The sequence below is a fragment of the Stylophora pistillata genome, chromosome 2, assembly GCF_964205215.1.
Source record: "Stylophora pistillata chromosome 2, jaStyPist1.2, whole genome shotgun sequence".
Lineage (NCBI taxonomy): Eukaryota > Metazoa > Cnidaria > Anthozoa > Scleractinia > Pocilloporidae > Stylophora > Stylophora pistillata.
The window spans coordinates 30,817,214-30,834,314 of record NC_142520.1 but is presented as its reverse complement, the minus strand read 5'-3'; the positions used below and the strand labels follow the sequence as shown (position 1 = coordinate 30,834,314).

The 17,101-nt window shown below is 37.9% G+C and overlaps 2 protein-coding genes across 4 annotated transcripts in view; both read left to right on the top strand.

Moving 5' to 3' along the window:
* The window catches only part of LOC111328033 (alcohol dehydrogenase class-3), a 40,679-nt gene that overhangs the window by 2,964 nt on the left and 20,614 nt on the right, over window positions 1-17,101 (top strand). For all 3 annotated transcript variants that reach the window (XM_022932383.2, XM_022932382.2, XM_022932380.2), the window contains exons 2-5: window positions 845-1,088; window positions 5,337-5,424; window positions 6,297-6,429; window positions 14,822-14,908. In XM_022932383.2, the coding sequence (XP_022788118.2) occupies window positions 845-1,088; window positions 5,337-5,424; window positions 6,297-6,429; window positions 14,822-14,908 (552 nt within the window). The remainder of the gene's footprint in view (window positions 1-844; window positions 1,089-5,336; window positions 5,425-6,296; window positions 6,430-14,821; window positions 14,909-17,101) is intronic.
* Window positions 8,328-9,165, top strand: LOC148738299 (uncharacterized). Its single transcript, XM_088747721.1, has one exon. It carries the CDS (start codon window positions 8,395-8,397, stop codon window positions 9,163-9,165), a length of 771 nt encoding a protein of 256 aa, XP_088603847.1. The 5' UTR covers window positions 8,328-8,394.

The following is a 17,101-nucleotide window of genomic DNA, read 5'->3' as shown; positions in this document are numbered from 1 at the left end:
ATGATCTTCCGTGGGGGGTATGGATATTTTCTGGAACCACACATTTTAGTTTGATTAGTGTTAGTAGGAAGAGATGGTAAATTTTTGGTTGAGAAAATTGATTACCAGTAGGAAAGGGGAACCTTGTTTCCCTCTGAAGGGTGCATGCACCTACTCCTTGATGGGCCAAGTAAGAAAGTGTACTTTGTGTAGTTCCATTGACTATTTACATTACAGAGTTATTACCTTGATCAAACAGAGCCAAAATTAGTCTAGCATGCTGATTACCACTTGATTATCATTTGCCTTCTTCAGTACCGCTAGGAGATACAAATCATGTTTTCTGCTCTTTCTGGAGGGTGCAGGCATTTACTCTTTGATGGGCTAATAAAGAAAGAGGACTGTTAATAGTTCCAATGATTGTTTACATTACTGAGTTGTTACCTTGCCCTTGATAAAACAGAGTCGGACATAACTTGGCCTGCAAATTACTATTTACATGTACTTGGTACAAGATTTTCTCAAAAGAGCATTTTGCATGTCTCATCTGACAGCGTGCGACTCTCCCAGAGTGATAGGTATGACACTTGTGGTCCTTCTGCTGTCTACTTATGTAAGATTTTTAGCAATGAATTGCTGTAATTGTTGATGTTTCCAGCACTAAAAGAAAAGTATGACTCGTTAGGTTTAGAAATATTTTGAAGGTCTTCAAGTTGAAGTTGTTTATGTTGAAAATGATGGTGAGGACCAAAACTCTTTTTGAAAATGAAAGATCTGTAGGGAACAATTCATGTCAGTTTGCTTAGCTAGGTTGTATTTAGACGTTTTCAAGCTTTTTTCTATGTCAATTTATTTTGTTTTCCAGTCCTTGTCGTGTCTTGCAGCTGTAGCTTGGGAACCCAAAAAACCACTTGTTATAGAAACCATTGAGGTAGCACCTCCTAAGGCTAAAGAGGTGCGTATTAAAATCCTTGCAACTGGGGTTTGTCACACAGACAGCTACACACTTGGGGGACATGACTCAGAGGGTATGTTTCCTTGCGTTCTTGGCCATGAAGGAGGTGGTATCGTAGAAAGTGTTGGTGAAGGAGTTACAAGAGTTGAGCCAGGTAAGCCAAGTTAGAAAGAAACTATTAAGGATACAGTTGACCTTCATGGGCATCCTTTGCAAAAAAAAAAAAATTAAGCCCCTTTGTGAAGCATAAACAGCAGAAACCATACAGTAATGGAAAGGTTATGCATTACACTATTCAGAAAAAGTCATTTCATTTTAGCTTGATCTAATTGTAAACTGAATGGGGCATGACAGTCTTAAATGTTTCTTTTAAGCAATTTAATCACATATGTGAAGGTGTTTTGTGAAGCCATTTACTGCATTAATCACATATCTGACTGCACAAGTAAAAGTTCTGCACAATTTCAATCCCGAGGAGTTGGTCCTGAACCCTGTGTGAGGATTTTTTATATTCTTATTGGTTGCTTAGCAATTTATTTGTCAAGTTTGCTGATGAAAATCTTACAGACGTGCATTACATTGGAGGGCATACTGGGAGATCCATTTTGAAAAACAGAATTCCCCCTCGTGGTTATTAAGGTTGGTCTCTGGAGAGTCTTCAGACCAAATTTCAAAGTAATCCATAAAGTTTACATACCCTATCAATTTGTTCAAAGAAGACACATCTGCATAAAAACAAGGTTTTTTTTTTTTGCTTCCAAAGTTTTCCCAGCAATTCACACCTTTGGGTGACCACATGTTAAGTTCTGTCGAAACTCTAAAAAACTTGAAATGTTGACCGCCAGTAGAAACACAGGAGAGTCTTGCAGAGTCTAAGGAGACTCTTAGCAAAAATGTATTTTGCTGTAACTATGTAAAAGTTACCAGTAACTTTTGATTTCAACTGTACTTTTTTTCAACTCCAAAGTGGCTAATTTAAAAGCATGTGGCAGCAAAAGACTTTACGGTTGCTGATCAGGTGTGAGCAGCAAAGATTGCCCAAACCCCGAGCCTTTATCTGTTTCATTGAGATTCCTTCACCATTTTGCTTCAAATTTCTTTACTTTTTGTGGTGACCATGAGGCTTCTTTTTTACTCTCACCTTAAGACTCTTCTCCTTTTTACCTTTGTCCATTAACATTCTCATTTTAAATGCAGAGAGATGCATGTGCAACTGAATTATGCTATTGAAATTCAAGGCCCTGGATAATTTGCCACAAGAAACCCTTGTGGAGTCATTTATGTTGGCATGTTTTAATCAGCTATTCACACTTTGGCAGGCTAAAGAATTCAGTTAGAAAATAGGTTTTAGACCATGCTCAAAATAGGATTCTTTTTTTCTTGTTTTTTGCTTAGTACAGATGATTAACGTACTATTAAAATTAAGCCGATTTGATCAGACTTGTTTAAGTTCTGCTGTTCTTGCCCAGTATAAACCTAAAAATTCTATCTTTCTTTTATTTGTTTATCTACATCTATCCAAAGGAATTATAAATTTAGGAAATATTCAGTTGAAAAAGAAGATAAAACAAATAGGTCTAATGGCTGAGTAAAAAACCTTCCAAAGCCGTGATGAGTTGTCCGTACCGAGTACTAAGGTACTAACGTACTAAGCAAATTCAGAACAAGCCGTGATGAGTTGTCCACACCGATTATTAAGGTACTAATGTACTAATGTACTAAGCAAATTCAGAACAAGCCGTGATGAGTTGTCTGTACCGAGTACTAAGGTACTAGCGTACTAAACGTACTAAGCAAATTCAGAACAAGCCATGATGAGTTTTCCGTACCAAGTACTAAGGTACTAACGTACTAAGCAAATTCAGAACAAGTCATGATGAGTTGTCTGTACCGAGTACTAAGGTACTAACGTACTAAGGTACTAACGTACTAAGCAACTTCAGAACAAGCCGTGATGGGTTATTTGTACCGAGTACTAAGGTACTAACGTACTAAGCAAATTCAGAACAAGCCGTGATGAGTTGTCCGTACCGAGTACTAAGGTACTAACATATTAAGCAAATTCAGAACAAGCCATGATGAGTTTTCTGTACCGAGTACTAAGGTACTAAGCAAATTCAGAACAAGCCGTGATGACTTGTCCGTACCGAGTACTAAGGTACTAACGTACTAACGCACTAAACAAATGAATAACAAGCTGTAATGAAATGTCCGGACCGAGCACTACAGTACTAACATACTAAACATATGAGCAACAAGCCGTGATGAGTTGTCCTTACCAAGTACCACAAAATACAGCAAATACTGCACAACTCGTAAAAATACTCAGCGATACTACACAACAAAATATCTAATAAGACATATCTATATGAATAATTTAATTCCAAAACTTTGCAAGTGCAATTTTAACGGTATTCTTTTTCTCAATAACACAAACTTCCCTAAACGGTTTCTCCGTGATCTCAGGACAGATGAAACAGAAAATGTTCGAGGCTGAAACCACACTATATTACCCCTTGTTGGATAAGAACGAGTTTATTTAACATCTCAAATTTTTCACGTTCTCTTAGGTAGCATACTCAAGCTCATGTTTATTAAAGATTCATTAGGATTTATTGCTTACTTTGTTTTACCAAAATGTAGTTTCTAAAAGGGTTAAAGAAAAAACTGCAATTCATAAAATGGTTTATTTCAACGAAAACTGTCAGTTTGAGATCACCAAAAAAATGCAGTGCGAGTTCTCCACTACATTACTGCACTAAAAATAAGGTCCACACCACAAAAACACAAACCCCAATGGTTATCAATATGCTCCTTTTTTCACAGACTAAATCAAATGTTCAATTTCATGGCATGCATGAAAAGAACGAGAGTTGTAGTTAGTATGCTAGTACGTAGGTATTCATGCTTGCTCGAGAGGTTTAATTAGTACGCTAGTACGTAGGTATTCATGCTTGCTCGAGAGGTTTACTTAGTACGCTAGTACGTAGGTATTCCTGCTCGCTGTAGTTAGTACGCTAGTACGCTAGTCCTGCTCGCTGTAGTTAGTACGCTAGTACGCTAGTACGTAGGTATTCCTGCTTGTTCGAGAGTTGTAGTTAGTACGCTAGTATGTAGGTATTCATGCTTGCTCGCGAGAGGCTTAGTACTGTTAGTACTGTAGTACTGATGAAAGCTGTTAGTACAGTAGTACTGATTAATAAGCAAAATCTACAAAAAGCATTCATATAATGGGAAGCATACGATAGGCTTTTGTAAATAACTTATGGACATTTCAATATTTTACCAAAATTTTCTCACAGACTTAAGTTAAATAATAACTCTTAGTTTGACATGAAAAAAAACTATTTCCAAAAATTAGCCCTCAAAGGTCTGCCACATCCTGAAATAAGGGTTTGTTTGAAAGAGGTATGTTGCATGATTTAAATGCAAGTCACCCCAGGTGCTGGCTTTAGAGCAAGCTAGAAGTTCTAATACTGCAGAAGGCATAGGTATATTCAGTATGGAGTATTTAGAGTTCATTAGGCTAAGCCAAAAAGTGTATTGAATGGCCGCCCTCCAAATGGTGTTCTGTTGATATTTCTGCCTATTGGTACTGCAGTGATTTATAATCCTCAGACTACTAAGAGTTATTAGCATTGAGCATCTGTAATTTCTCCTAATATTATCACCACTGAATTGTATATTAAGGTCATGAGATTAAATGTAAATGATCACCTACCAGAAAAGCTCTTGATTCTTAAACAAATTCTCATTATCATCATCTTAGGAGATGGATCTTAGGAGATCTTGTAGAGAATGGTGTGAAGAATAATTATGCCTATGGTGTCAACTTGTAAGAGTTCAATGAAAGAGTTGAAACAATGGTCACACTTTTTCTTGCAGGTGAAAGATTTTTTTCATAGAAATGCCAGATGAATATAAACAATTCTGAAAGAAATTCCACTGCTAAGATATCCATTGCAACAATCACTCGTATTCATTTATTAGTCTGCAGTTCAGTATTCATATATTCACAGTCATTCATTAATCACTCCACAGGTAATATTGCAAACCAACAAATTGAACAGCTCCCAGTTGTCTTGTTAGCTCAGTTGGGAAAGCACTGTACCAATATTGAAGTTATCATGGGTTCAACTCCCTTACAGGCCTGAATTTTGGCAGGGTTGCATTCACAATTACCAATTAGCCAATAAAAATTGTCTCTAGAGCAAGGGAAACCACAGGTGTATAACAACAGCTCTTAATTTTTTGGAAGAACACACCTTGATATGAAATGCATTTAAGTCATTATGATATTAAATTTTTTTGGTCATTTGAATAGTGCAAATTATTACGTTAAAATATTGTTAGAAAGAGTTTTGGAGCTTTCACTAATCCATAATTATATTTTCCTTGGAAGGTGATCATGTTATTCCTCTTTACATACCTCAATGTGGTGAGTGCAAGTTTTGCCAAAGTCCAAAGACAAATCTTTGCAGTACAATTCGGTAAGTGAACACAGAATGGTCACTGTTGGTTTGTCAACAACAGAAAAACTTGTCTCATTAGAATCAAGGGTTCTTATTGGAAGCATGTGGTGAACTGCATCACAGTGGTGAAGCATAGTTTTATTTAATGAACTTTAACTTTGCAAGTGCTGATTGCTGTCTCTTAGCTATAGTGTCAGTAGTTATACTTGTTTAACATGCATCCATTTAAATTTAAAATATCTTTAGCAAGAAAGTTCCCATGACAGAGAACAATGTTTGGTTAAATCAGTGTGTAATTAGTGAATGAAGTAGAACAAAGAATTTACCAAATAATGAACTTTAGTATTGAAACTTTTTACTTAATTGAAAATAACTATCAAGTCTCTGGAGAAACCATTAATTTTTTCTAAGGTTGATAGTGAAACAATGTTCTTTTAAACTGTTTACAGTTCAAATTGTTTAGCAAAGATCAGCCACCAGATCTTTTAAATCAGTATGTCCCATTTATGAACAAATTGTGTAAACAAACTATTAAAAAAGAGAAGTGTGTTCTCCACCCAACAAGGTGATAGCCACAGTTACATTTTAAAACTGCTTGCTATCATACATGCCTTGAATATCAAATTTCTGTTACATTAATTTTGGTTAGCCCTTTGAGCATTTGGAATAAATACCATTATTGTAATATGCAGGGTCAATGGTTTATGAAGCTAAATTATTTATTGTTTATTTTAAAGTGTTTCAATCACTGATGTGATCACAGTAGTAGATAGTGTTTGGTGAACTTTTGAAAACTCACTGGAATGGCAGAGTTGCTCTCTTGCAGTCAATGTTGTGACTTATGGTTAAGGAATACAATGCATAACTGGTCTTTTGCTGATTGATTTTAGAACAACTCAGGGAAAAGGTGTAATGCCTGAGGGTACATCGCGATTGTCATGCAAAGGCCAGACATTGTACCATTTTATGGGTACTAGCACATTTAGTGAGTACACAGTTGTTGCTGAAATATCAATAGCAAAGGTAACTATGATAATTACAAATGATTGCAAAAAATATCCTGTACTGTGTTAGAGATTATGAAACAAGGTAAAATGTTAGTTCTTGGATTGACTTCTTCATAAACTGGGTCATCCAACCAAGTACTAATGCTTCAAATGTTCCAGACCTTGAGATTATCAGTGGAAAATGTGGTCATGGGTTGCAGAAATTTGTCAGCTCCTTCATGGAAGATAAGGACCATGTTATGAAGAAAACTTAACTTTAGTTACTGAGTACCATTAAGATTTGAAAGGTGATCACTTCAAACAGGAAGTGATTAAAATTGAATAGGAAGTATTTATTACCATTCCTATTCAACATACAAAGGAAACTTGCAATGTGGAAATAAAAAGCACAGCTTCAAAGTTGTTTAGAGGTTTTAGAAAGATGTTAACTGTGGTAATTATAATGCTGAAATAAAGAATATGACAACCTATAATGGAACTTCAACTTGGTTGGGTTAAACAAGGTAAAAACCATTCAAGTACTTCTTTATTTGAGAGGAAAGGAATTTCAGTTGTAAAATTATTAGTAACAGAAATAAAGTAAGAAGATGAAAACACTTGTTGAGGAAGATGCAATGAGGATATAGAGATTGATTATTTAATAACTGAATATTGATTTGGTCAGCCACAATTAAATACAGTTTAATAATGTATATGTGACCAGGCTCACAATTGTGCATGACATTGCAATATTTTTTGTTATAATTTTAGAATTACATCTTCAGAAACTATTTCCTATGATAACCAAATTATAACACACACACAGGATTTGCATCATAAATTTCCTTTAAGTCACACCATCACACCAAACTATTTCCTATGATAACCAAATTATCATACACAAAGGATTTGCATCATAAATTTCCTTTAAGTCGCACCATCACACCTAACTATTTCCTATGATAACCAAATTATCATACACACAGGATTTGCATCATAAATTTCCTTTAGACTAATCACACCTAACTTCCAAAATTTTAGAGAATTTCCTGCTATTGTTCGATTCCTTATAAAAGAAGTAGAGTTAGTTTAACTCAGTAGTTCAGAGTGTCAAGACCAGCACTTACAAGCTCAGAACCTCTTGGTCACGAAAAAGTAACTCCAGTGCATGTAACCTCAAGTTAGTGACCTGTTTTACTGAGGATTTGCTTGCAATCACCCTTTCTTTTTATCAGTATTATTTCTTTTGTACTTTCCTGTATAAATAAATTTTATTGTGGCTATAAGTCTGTCTCATTGTTCAAATAACAACATCAGAACCTGCCTCAGTCACATTTGGCGCTGCGAGCAGGGTACAAAAGAAGTCAAGAACCAATTTAAAAAAAAAATATATATATATATATATAGTAGCAAATGGACTACTCAAGTGACGCACATATGGATTTTAATACAGCCTGTTTCGTAGACCTACAAAAGTTGATCCACTCATCAGTTAAACTCCATACACACTGTGTGTATGGAGTTTAACTGATGAGTGGATCAACTTTTGTAGGTCTACGAAACAGGCTGTATTAAAATCCATATGTGCGTCACTTGAGTAGTCCATTTGCTACTGTAATCGCTCCTTCATTGTCGAGCACTGTCATGGATCCTACGTTGCCTATTTCGCTTATATATACATATATATACCAGTTTTATAAAAAAGGGTGATTGCAATAACAGCACTAGCAGTGAATCATCATGTCTGGTGAGCAGTTGAAGAAAGACCTAGAAGAATCGACCAAGAAGTATAAAGAAGCTATGAACCAACTCCAGGCCCTGAAAGAGTCTGCTACAGCGTCATCATCACAACCATCGACACCTAGTACGAATGGACAGAAGCAGATTGTTGTCATTCCTCGAGATAAGAAAATAAAAAAATTTCACCGGAAGGAAGACAGAAGATGACCAGCCAGTTGAGGACTTTATTGAAGAAGTGAAGACTACTTTCGAGGTGAGAGAAATGACACCAGCTGAGAGAGTGGATTTCATAATGTCTCATCTGGAAGGGCCAGCCAAGGAAGAGGTGCAAATGTACAGCAAGAAGGATAGAAGCAACCCAGACTTCCTCCTGCATATTCTTACACAGGCATTTGGGGAGAAACGTTCAAGCTCCCAACTCCTAAAGCTCTTCTATGAGAGAAAGCAGAAGGAAAGTGAAAAACTTCGAGCATACTCGTATTCCTTAAATGAGCTACTCAAGAACGGGACAAAAGCAGATCCAAAGGCAGTCCCTGACCCAGAGAAGACTCTGCGAGACCAATTTGTGGACAATGTGAGGGATCCTTTCGTTCGAAAAGAACTGAAGAAGTTCATCAGGGAGCGTGACCCTTCATTCTTGGATTTGAGGGAAGAGGCACTATGCTGGTCAGAAGAGGAAGAAAGACCACAGCGAATTATGCCTAGAACCCCGCTATCCCAAGAAGTATCGACTGCTGCACCTGAGAGCTCTCAGTGCCACGCTAGTTCCACCACCACCCCTATGGATAAGGTTTTGGATGCCCTTCTAAAGCAACAGAATTCCTTAGAAGAACTGACGAGTTCAATAAGAGACCTCAAGCAGCCAAGGACCCAACACCCAGCCAAGGAATGGAGTGGACAGCGTTCTAACGTTGTTTGCTTCAAATGCAACCGCAATGGACACATTGCCAGGAACTGCCGAACAAAGGACAACCTAGCTGTCAGGGGAGGTCCACCACAAGGTAAACTGCACCCTGACAAGTCGCCAAACTAATGCCCCCTGTCACAAGGAACCAAGTGACAGAAGGGGACAACAATGGCTCAAATGAGAATATGTCAACCATATACGAAAAGGCAGTTGGAAAGTGCCCAGTGGTCACAGTACGATTGGGTGGAGATATACCTTGCCTTCTAGACTCAGGATCTGAAGTATCTACAATTACAGAAGAATTTTTCAATGACCACTTTCGCCTGCAAGGAAAAACTCTTTTACCTACTGGCGATTGGTTGAAATTAACTGCAGCAAATGGACTAGTGATACCGTACATTGGGTATCTAGAACTGGACGTTGAAGCCTTGGGAGTCATGATCCCACGAAGAGGAATTTTAGTTGTAGAGAGTCCAGCGAGTCAAGAGGCTAGGTAACGCAAGAAGATTATCCCTTGGACATGGGATGAACATAATTGCCCAACTGCACGAACCTTTTAAGAATGGAAAAACAGGAACTTCCCCTCAGTGGAGCTAAGTATTGGAGATTACGACCAGAACCAACTCCATCTCAGTCCGTGGTTTTGCAAAAGTAGCTGGAAAGTCTCAGATTAGAGTCCCAGCTGGATCAGTTTCTGTTGTTAGAATCAATGGGTGGCAAGGACCCCAAACAAGAAACACTGCTGTCCTTGTGGAACCACTGAATGGACATGTGCCAGGAAATCTTGTTATCATCAGTACTCTTATTCATGTAAATAATGGACAGCTCCATGTAAGAGTTGCCAATGTTACTGACGAAGACGTTTGGCTTCAACCCCACACTCGGATAGGAGTACTTCTTGAGGTTAAAGATGTTGAGGATACTAAAAACAACATTGACTTCAAAAGAGTATCAATCAATGAAGCGATGGTGTTTGTCAGAGAATCCACAACAGAAAACAAGCAAGAACAACCCTCTGTGTGCCCAACTGATTTATCAGATGTAAAATGTACCCATGAACAAGCAAACAAGCTTGAGAACCTATTTCAGAAGCATGCAAGCATCTTCACAAAGGATGAAAATGATCTTGGCTACACAGAGACAGTCAAACATAAGATCCCAACCATAGATCAAGTACCAGTGGCACAACCGTACCGTAGAATCCCACCAAACCAGTTTCAAGAGGCAAAGGATCACATACGAAAGCTTCTGGATAATGGTATCATCCAAGAAAGTCACAGTCCTTATGCTGCTCCTATTGTGTTAGTTAGAAAAAAGGATGGTTCCTTGAGGCTATGTGTTGATTACAGACGTCTGAATGCCAAGACAATCAGAGATCAGTTCCCTTTGCCCAGAATTGAAGAGTCAATTGATGCCATCGGTAATGCAAAATTATTTTCAACAATGGATATGGCAAGTGGGTTCAATCAGGTTGCTATGAATGAGGAGGACTGACACAAGACTGCTTTTACGACACTGTTCGGAATTTTTGAATACAACAGAATGCCCATGGGAATGACTAACAGTCCTGCCAGCTTCCAAAGGCTTATGCAGACTTGTTTGAACGATTACATATTCCAAATACTGCTCGTCTACCTAGATGACATAATTGTTTACTCTAATACTTTGATGAGCACATTGAGAGACTAGACAGAGTCTTCACAGGGCTCAGAGAGCATGGCCTAAAGCTCAAACCAGAGAAGTGTAAGTTCCTCCAGTACAAAGTCACTTATGTTGGTTACCAGATCTCATCTGATGATATTACAACAGACCCAAACAAGACACGAGCTGTATCAGAGTGGAAACCACCAACGACTGTCAAAGAACTTAGATCGTTCCTTGGATTCTGCAGCTATTATAGAAGATTTGTCAAAGACTTTGCAAGAATTGCTGGACCACTTCACCAATTAGTGAACAACTGTTGGCACAAGCTGAAATTAGAAAAAAATTGAATGTCCCATTCATGAAGCGATGGAACTCAGAATGTCAAACTGCATTTGATGCATTGAAGACAAAGTTGACTCGCGCACCAGTGTTAGGTTTTGCAGACTATAACAAACCATTTATTGTGGAAACAGATGCCAGTCATGTTGGACTTGGAGCAGTCCTGTCTCAAGACCAGGATGGTCAGCGCAAAGTCATTGCCTATGCAAGTAGAAGGTTGAGGCCAAGTGAAAAAAAGAACCCGAGAAATTACAGCTCCATGAAGCTGGAATTGTTAGCTCTAAAATGGGCTGTGACTGAGAAATTCCGGACCTACCTGCTTGGTTCAAAATTTGAAGTCTTCACTGACAACAACCCCTTGAAGTACTTGCAAACAACTGCCAAGCTTGGTGCTTTAGAACAATGATGGGCAGCTCAGCTTGCTTTATTTGACTTCACTATCAATTACAGGAGTGGAAGATCCAATGCAAACACTGATGCTTTATCACGTCAACCTCATGGACCAGTGCCGGACGAAACAGAAGAGTCAAGAGAAGATGAACTATTACATATAGAGTCCATACTCACCATGGAAACTCCTGCACCACCTGACCTGAGTCATGCAATTGTAACAACACCCATCCCAATAGAAGTGAGACGAATGGCCGTACATGAACCAGACCTTAATCTCTCCACAGTCAATCTAACATCAGATGAAAATAAAAAGTTACTTAGAGACAATACTGTGATTGCTACAACCTCATTCCCCACTCATACAAAGAAAGAGCTTATCAACATGCAAAAGGCAGACCCTACAATCAAGGAATTTATGAAGTTCTGGGAGAAAGGCACAAAACCAACCCTTGATGAGAGGAGAAGACTTTCCCACCAGTGTGTCACCCTGTTACGACAGTGGAATAGAATTACAAGAGACCAAGGTCTGATATACAGAGTTGTACAGGATCCCAAACTTGGAGAACTGAAACAACTCCTGTTACCAGCCAGTCTGAGAGAAAAAGTCATTACCAGCCTGCATGATGATACAGGACATCAGGGATTAGAGAGAAACCTTCAACTGATTGGAGAACGATGTTATTGGCCCAAAATGTATTCAGATGTGGAGAATTGGATCAAGAACTGTGAACGATGTACTCTGGCAAAGATGCCAAACCCCAGGATCCAACCACCTATGGGAAGCCTGGTGGCAACCAAGCCACTTGAAATCTTAGCAATAGACTTTACAGTCCTTGAACCAGCAACAGATGGAAGGGAGAATGTCCTTGTTATGACAGATGTCTTCACAAAGTTCACATGTGCAGTTCCAACAAGAGATCAGAAAGCCACTACAACAGCTAAAGTCCTTGTAAAAGAATGGTTTTTTAAGTATGGAATTCCTCTCAGAGTTCATTCAGACCAAGGAAGAAACTTTGAAAGTGAAGTTATCACTGGGCTTTGTAGACTTAATGGAATCAAGAAGACACGAACGGCCCCATACCACCCACAAGGAAATGCACAATGTGAGAGGTTCAACAGAACAATGCATGACCTGCTTAGAACTCTCTCACCAGCAAAGAAGCGTAAATGGCCAGAATACCTACCAGAGTTGTTGTATGTTTACAATGCTACACCACATTCATCTACAACATACAGTCCACTTTCTCATGTTTGGATGGGGAGCTCGACTTCCAATTGATTTACTCCTGGGTGAAGATGAAAACGTTGATGAAAACCATGCTGATTGGCTAACAGAACACCAGGCAAGACTGAGAGATGCATACCAAAGAGCAGGGGAGCACCTCAAGCAACAGGCTGAGAAGCGACATGAACAACACTGTGACAGAGAATACGACATCCCAATCCAGAAAGGACAACTGGTGTACCTGAGAAATCATGTACGTGGACGTAACAAGATTCAAGATGCTTGAGATTCTATTCTGTACAAATTTGTCAATGTCCCAAAAGACAACCTTGTATCAGTTTACACAGTGGAACCCGTGGATAGTCCCGGTGAAATTAAGTGCATCGAAGTAACCTGAGGATAAGCACAGTCAGTCCTAGCAAGGAACAGAACGAACATAGACCTAAACCTGTCAAACCCTTCTCAACAGATTCCAATATTGCAACTGACCAAGAAGACAATGCAGATGAAGAATTTGTGTTAATTCTCCCTAAGGGATACACAAGCCCAACAGCAGCCACAGTCACCCCAAGTGAACCTATAGTTCCAGTCACAAGTGACCATGTTTGCCCACAGGAACAATTACCAATTGTTCAACCTAATTCAGATCCAACACCTTCAGCAGAACCAGTACCCCGAACAGAGGACCCTGAATCAGAAACTGTACCTATATCACCAAGACGAACAAAGAGGAAAACAGCTGGAAAACACAAGAATAAATTCAAACAACCAAGAACTGCAGTAACAAGTTCTATAACTATTACAGTCAATGAACTTTCAGTATATTTAGTGATAACTGCCTTATTAGCATTATATGGAATATAATTATATTTAAGTTACTAATTTTTAACTAAGTTTACATGTCGAGGACGACAGTGTTAAGCAGGGGAGTGTGTGACCAGGCTCACAATTGTGCATGACATTGCAATATTTTTTGTTATAATTTTAGATTTACATCTTCAGAAACTATTTCCTATGATAACCAAATTAACACACACACACAGGATTTGCATCATAAATTTCCTTTAAGTCACACCATCACACCAAACTATTTCCTATGATAACCAAATTATCATACACACAGGATTTGCATCATAAATTTCCTTTAAGTCGCACCATCACACCTAACTATTTCCTATGATAACCAAATTATCATACACACAGGATTTGCATCATAAATTTCCTTTAGACTAATCACACCTAACTTCCAAAATTTTAGAGAATTTCCTGCTATTGTTCGATTCCTTATAAAAGAAGTAGAGTTAGTTTAACTCAGTAGTTCAGAGTGTCAAGACCAGCACTTACAAGCTCAGAACCTCTTGGTCACGAAAAAGTAACTCCAGTGCATGTAACCTCAAGTTAGTGACCTATTTTACTGAGGATTTGCTTGCAATCACCCTTTCTTTTTATCAGTTTTATTTCTTTTGTACTTTCCTGTATAAATAAATTTTATTGTGGCTATAAGTCTGTCTCGTTGTTCAAATAACAACATCAGAGCCTGCCTTGGTCACATATACAAAGAAAGAAAGATGTTGACATCTCAATGTAAAGGCATAATCACTCTGGACTTGTTCCAAAAGATGAGCAGGACAAACTAGGGTGAAAAATTACTTAAAATTAAACAAAAATTCAGAACAATTGGAATAATTTTTTTTTGTCTTCCACTGGAAATTTAACTTACCGGTAGCAAATAGGGCTAGAGTTCACTGCAGCCTGATTGCAATATGGACAAAAAACTGAATAGCACAACAACACTGAAATTTCCAATTTCCAGCCCTCCATTACCATAATGATTTTAAATGACACAAATGACAGTTGTAACTGGTATCATGCTTTTCTTGTGCTGCAATATTTACTTACAAAGCACATTACCAGGTGAAGAACATTGGGTTGTACCTCTGCAACCCCAAACTACACTGTATTCCATAGATAATTTGACCTACACTTGACACCTTTTCTTCAAATTTCATCGCATTAAACCTTATTCATAACCATGGGAATTAGCTTTAAGAGTTGAATTCAATTTGACAGAATTTGTTTCCTTCTTTTGAAAGAGGTGATTAAACTTTTCTTTCCTCTTTTTGTTTTTGTTTGTTTCTTTATTTTTTAACACTGACAAATTTCATTTGTACTTATTTCTAGGTGGCTGACAATGCTCCCCTTGAGAAAGTGTGTCTCCTTGGGTGTGGAATTTCAACAGGGTATGGTGCAGCTTTAAACACTGCAAAGGTAGGATTAGATATTATTTTGTTTTCAGATGTAGGGAGAGATTCTTTGGTTTTGTTAACCTGAGTTTGCACTTGGTTATACTTTGCATCTCTTTTAATTTAGTAACATCATTATTGTGGCCACTGCCTTCTAAAGGAGGCGTGATGAGTGAGTGGGTGATTGTAACAGTAGAATTTCAATCTTGACCCAATTTTGACACATTGTTTCCCAGTGCTACTTATTGTTTTTCTATACTTTTTGTGATTTCTGGATTATAGCCACTAGCACATTGTGTTTTCTGAGTTCTTGCTGTGACACCATTGTGGACAGCAGAAAGCAATAAATGTACATCTCCCAAATCATTTCATGATGTGTGGGATTGAAAACAAAGGTTTTCCTTGCAGAATTATCTTGATAGGTGTGATCAAGGCATTGATCAGGAAGATTAGAGGAAAGTTTTTTTCTTTAAAGAGAAAGCATTTTACTGTTTAAATGAGATAGTTAATATGTAGCTCCAAGATATGATATCTTCAGTTTTTGCTATACATGACACTAAAAAAGACGATAAACTTCTCAAATTAATTTTGCAGTGGCATCCACCAACGCCTACTTGTAACTGTAGCACAGGATTTTCGTCGTCTATCCGACTCTTTTTACAATTCAATACAATACAATATTCTTTATTTAACGAAGGTGACGTAATTAACCCGATGAGTTATCTAACTTATGGCCTTCACAACAAACCCACCATCCCACCCCAGGGGAGGACATCCATCACACACTAATTTCGTGTGTGGGAAATTAATGTCTCCTACCCCAACCTTGCAGGAGACAGGACCTCCATTTATTCATCCCTATCCAAGAAGACTAGAATATCTAACCATTTCTTGATGTTATAGAAAGGTAGAAAATTCTTCTCAATTATCTTAAGACCTTGAGTGTTGATTCGGCTGGGGCTCGAACCCTCGACCTCCCGCACAACAGTCCAGCACACTATCCATTGGGCTAACTGGGCAGCAGTCTTTTTCTCTTGAGAGAAACAAATTTGAGGGCTGTTTTTATTTAAATGTCTGTGACGCGTACCCCAGGTCCAGTTATGCTGGCAGCAATTTAGAAAACACACGGCTTGAACAAAAAATTCTTGTTCCGTTGCAAGTATTGAAGCCAGCACAAGTAGCACAAGCATCAACCGAAAGGCAAAAGATCAACTAGTAAAAAGTACTCATGAATATGTAGGATGCAGCAGGTTTTCTGTTTTGTGTGTGTGACATAAAAAATTTTTCTGTAACACTACTTTCAAGGGTCAGTATAAAACCTCTGGACAGTTCCTTTCAATGCTACAATAATTGTGCTATTCCTGTAGCTCCAGTCTTTGACTGTCTAGATATATTTAATGTGAGTTTGCATCAAAATAGGGGAAGTATAAAATTAAAAACTTGGCCACTTTCCTGAATTCATGCTGAAATTAGATTTCTCATCAAAGGATCTACTAGAAATCAGATCCTAGTGTTTGCATAGAAATTTCTGGGGTTGCCATGGGGCAAACATTGCAAGTCGCTAGAAAGAAGTGTGTGGTGAAAGGTTGTGTTATTGTCCAAAAAAACAAGTTTGGAGATAGATCATAGCTTTTTCACCACTGTTTTATCAGAAATGGATTTGGATAATGCTGATACAAGGAAAGAAAAAGTTTTTCGGTGAACAACCATGAAATAAGTCTGAAATCTACAAATTAACTTTTCTTCATAAGCAAGGTTAGTTTTGAAATGGTCTGCAAATTTAGAGATAGAAATAACTCAATTATTTTACATGCATTCAGTCTACTTTTTTTTGACAACAGAGCACTACAACATCTACCTCTAGGCAGCAGAACTTTGTAGTGGTGTGTGTGAGCATTTAATATAATTGTAATAATAATAATAATAATAATAATAATAATAATAATAAATATAATAACTTAATAACAAAAATTCTAACCTAGAACTAAGCATTGATCTTACAAAATGTGATTGGCCTTATCCGTAATCATTAAGTAGGTAAAAGTTCTGACCTTGAACTGTGCAAGTGATTTCAGCTCGTGTATCTCTCTTGGCAATTTGTTCCAGGCACTTGCAGCCAAGAACTTAAAAGAAGTCTGACCACATTTCTTCTTAATATGTAATAGATCTAATGATGTCAAGTCTCTAAGGGATCAACCATGTCTTTGAGATTGTTTTA

What these genes read in the sequence shown, in the direction of transcription:
- LOC148738299 (XM_088747721.1), top strand. Translation starts at nt 8,395, where the DNA reads ATGACACCAGCTGAGAGAGTGGATTTCATAATGTCTCATCTGGAAGGG.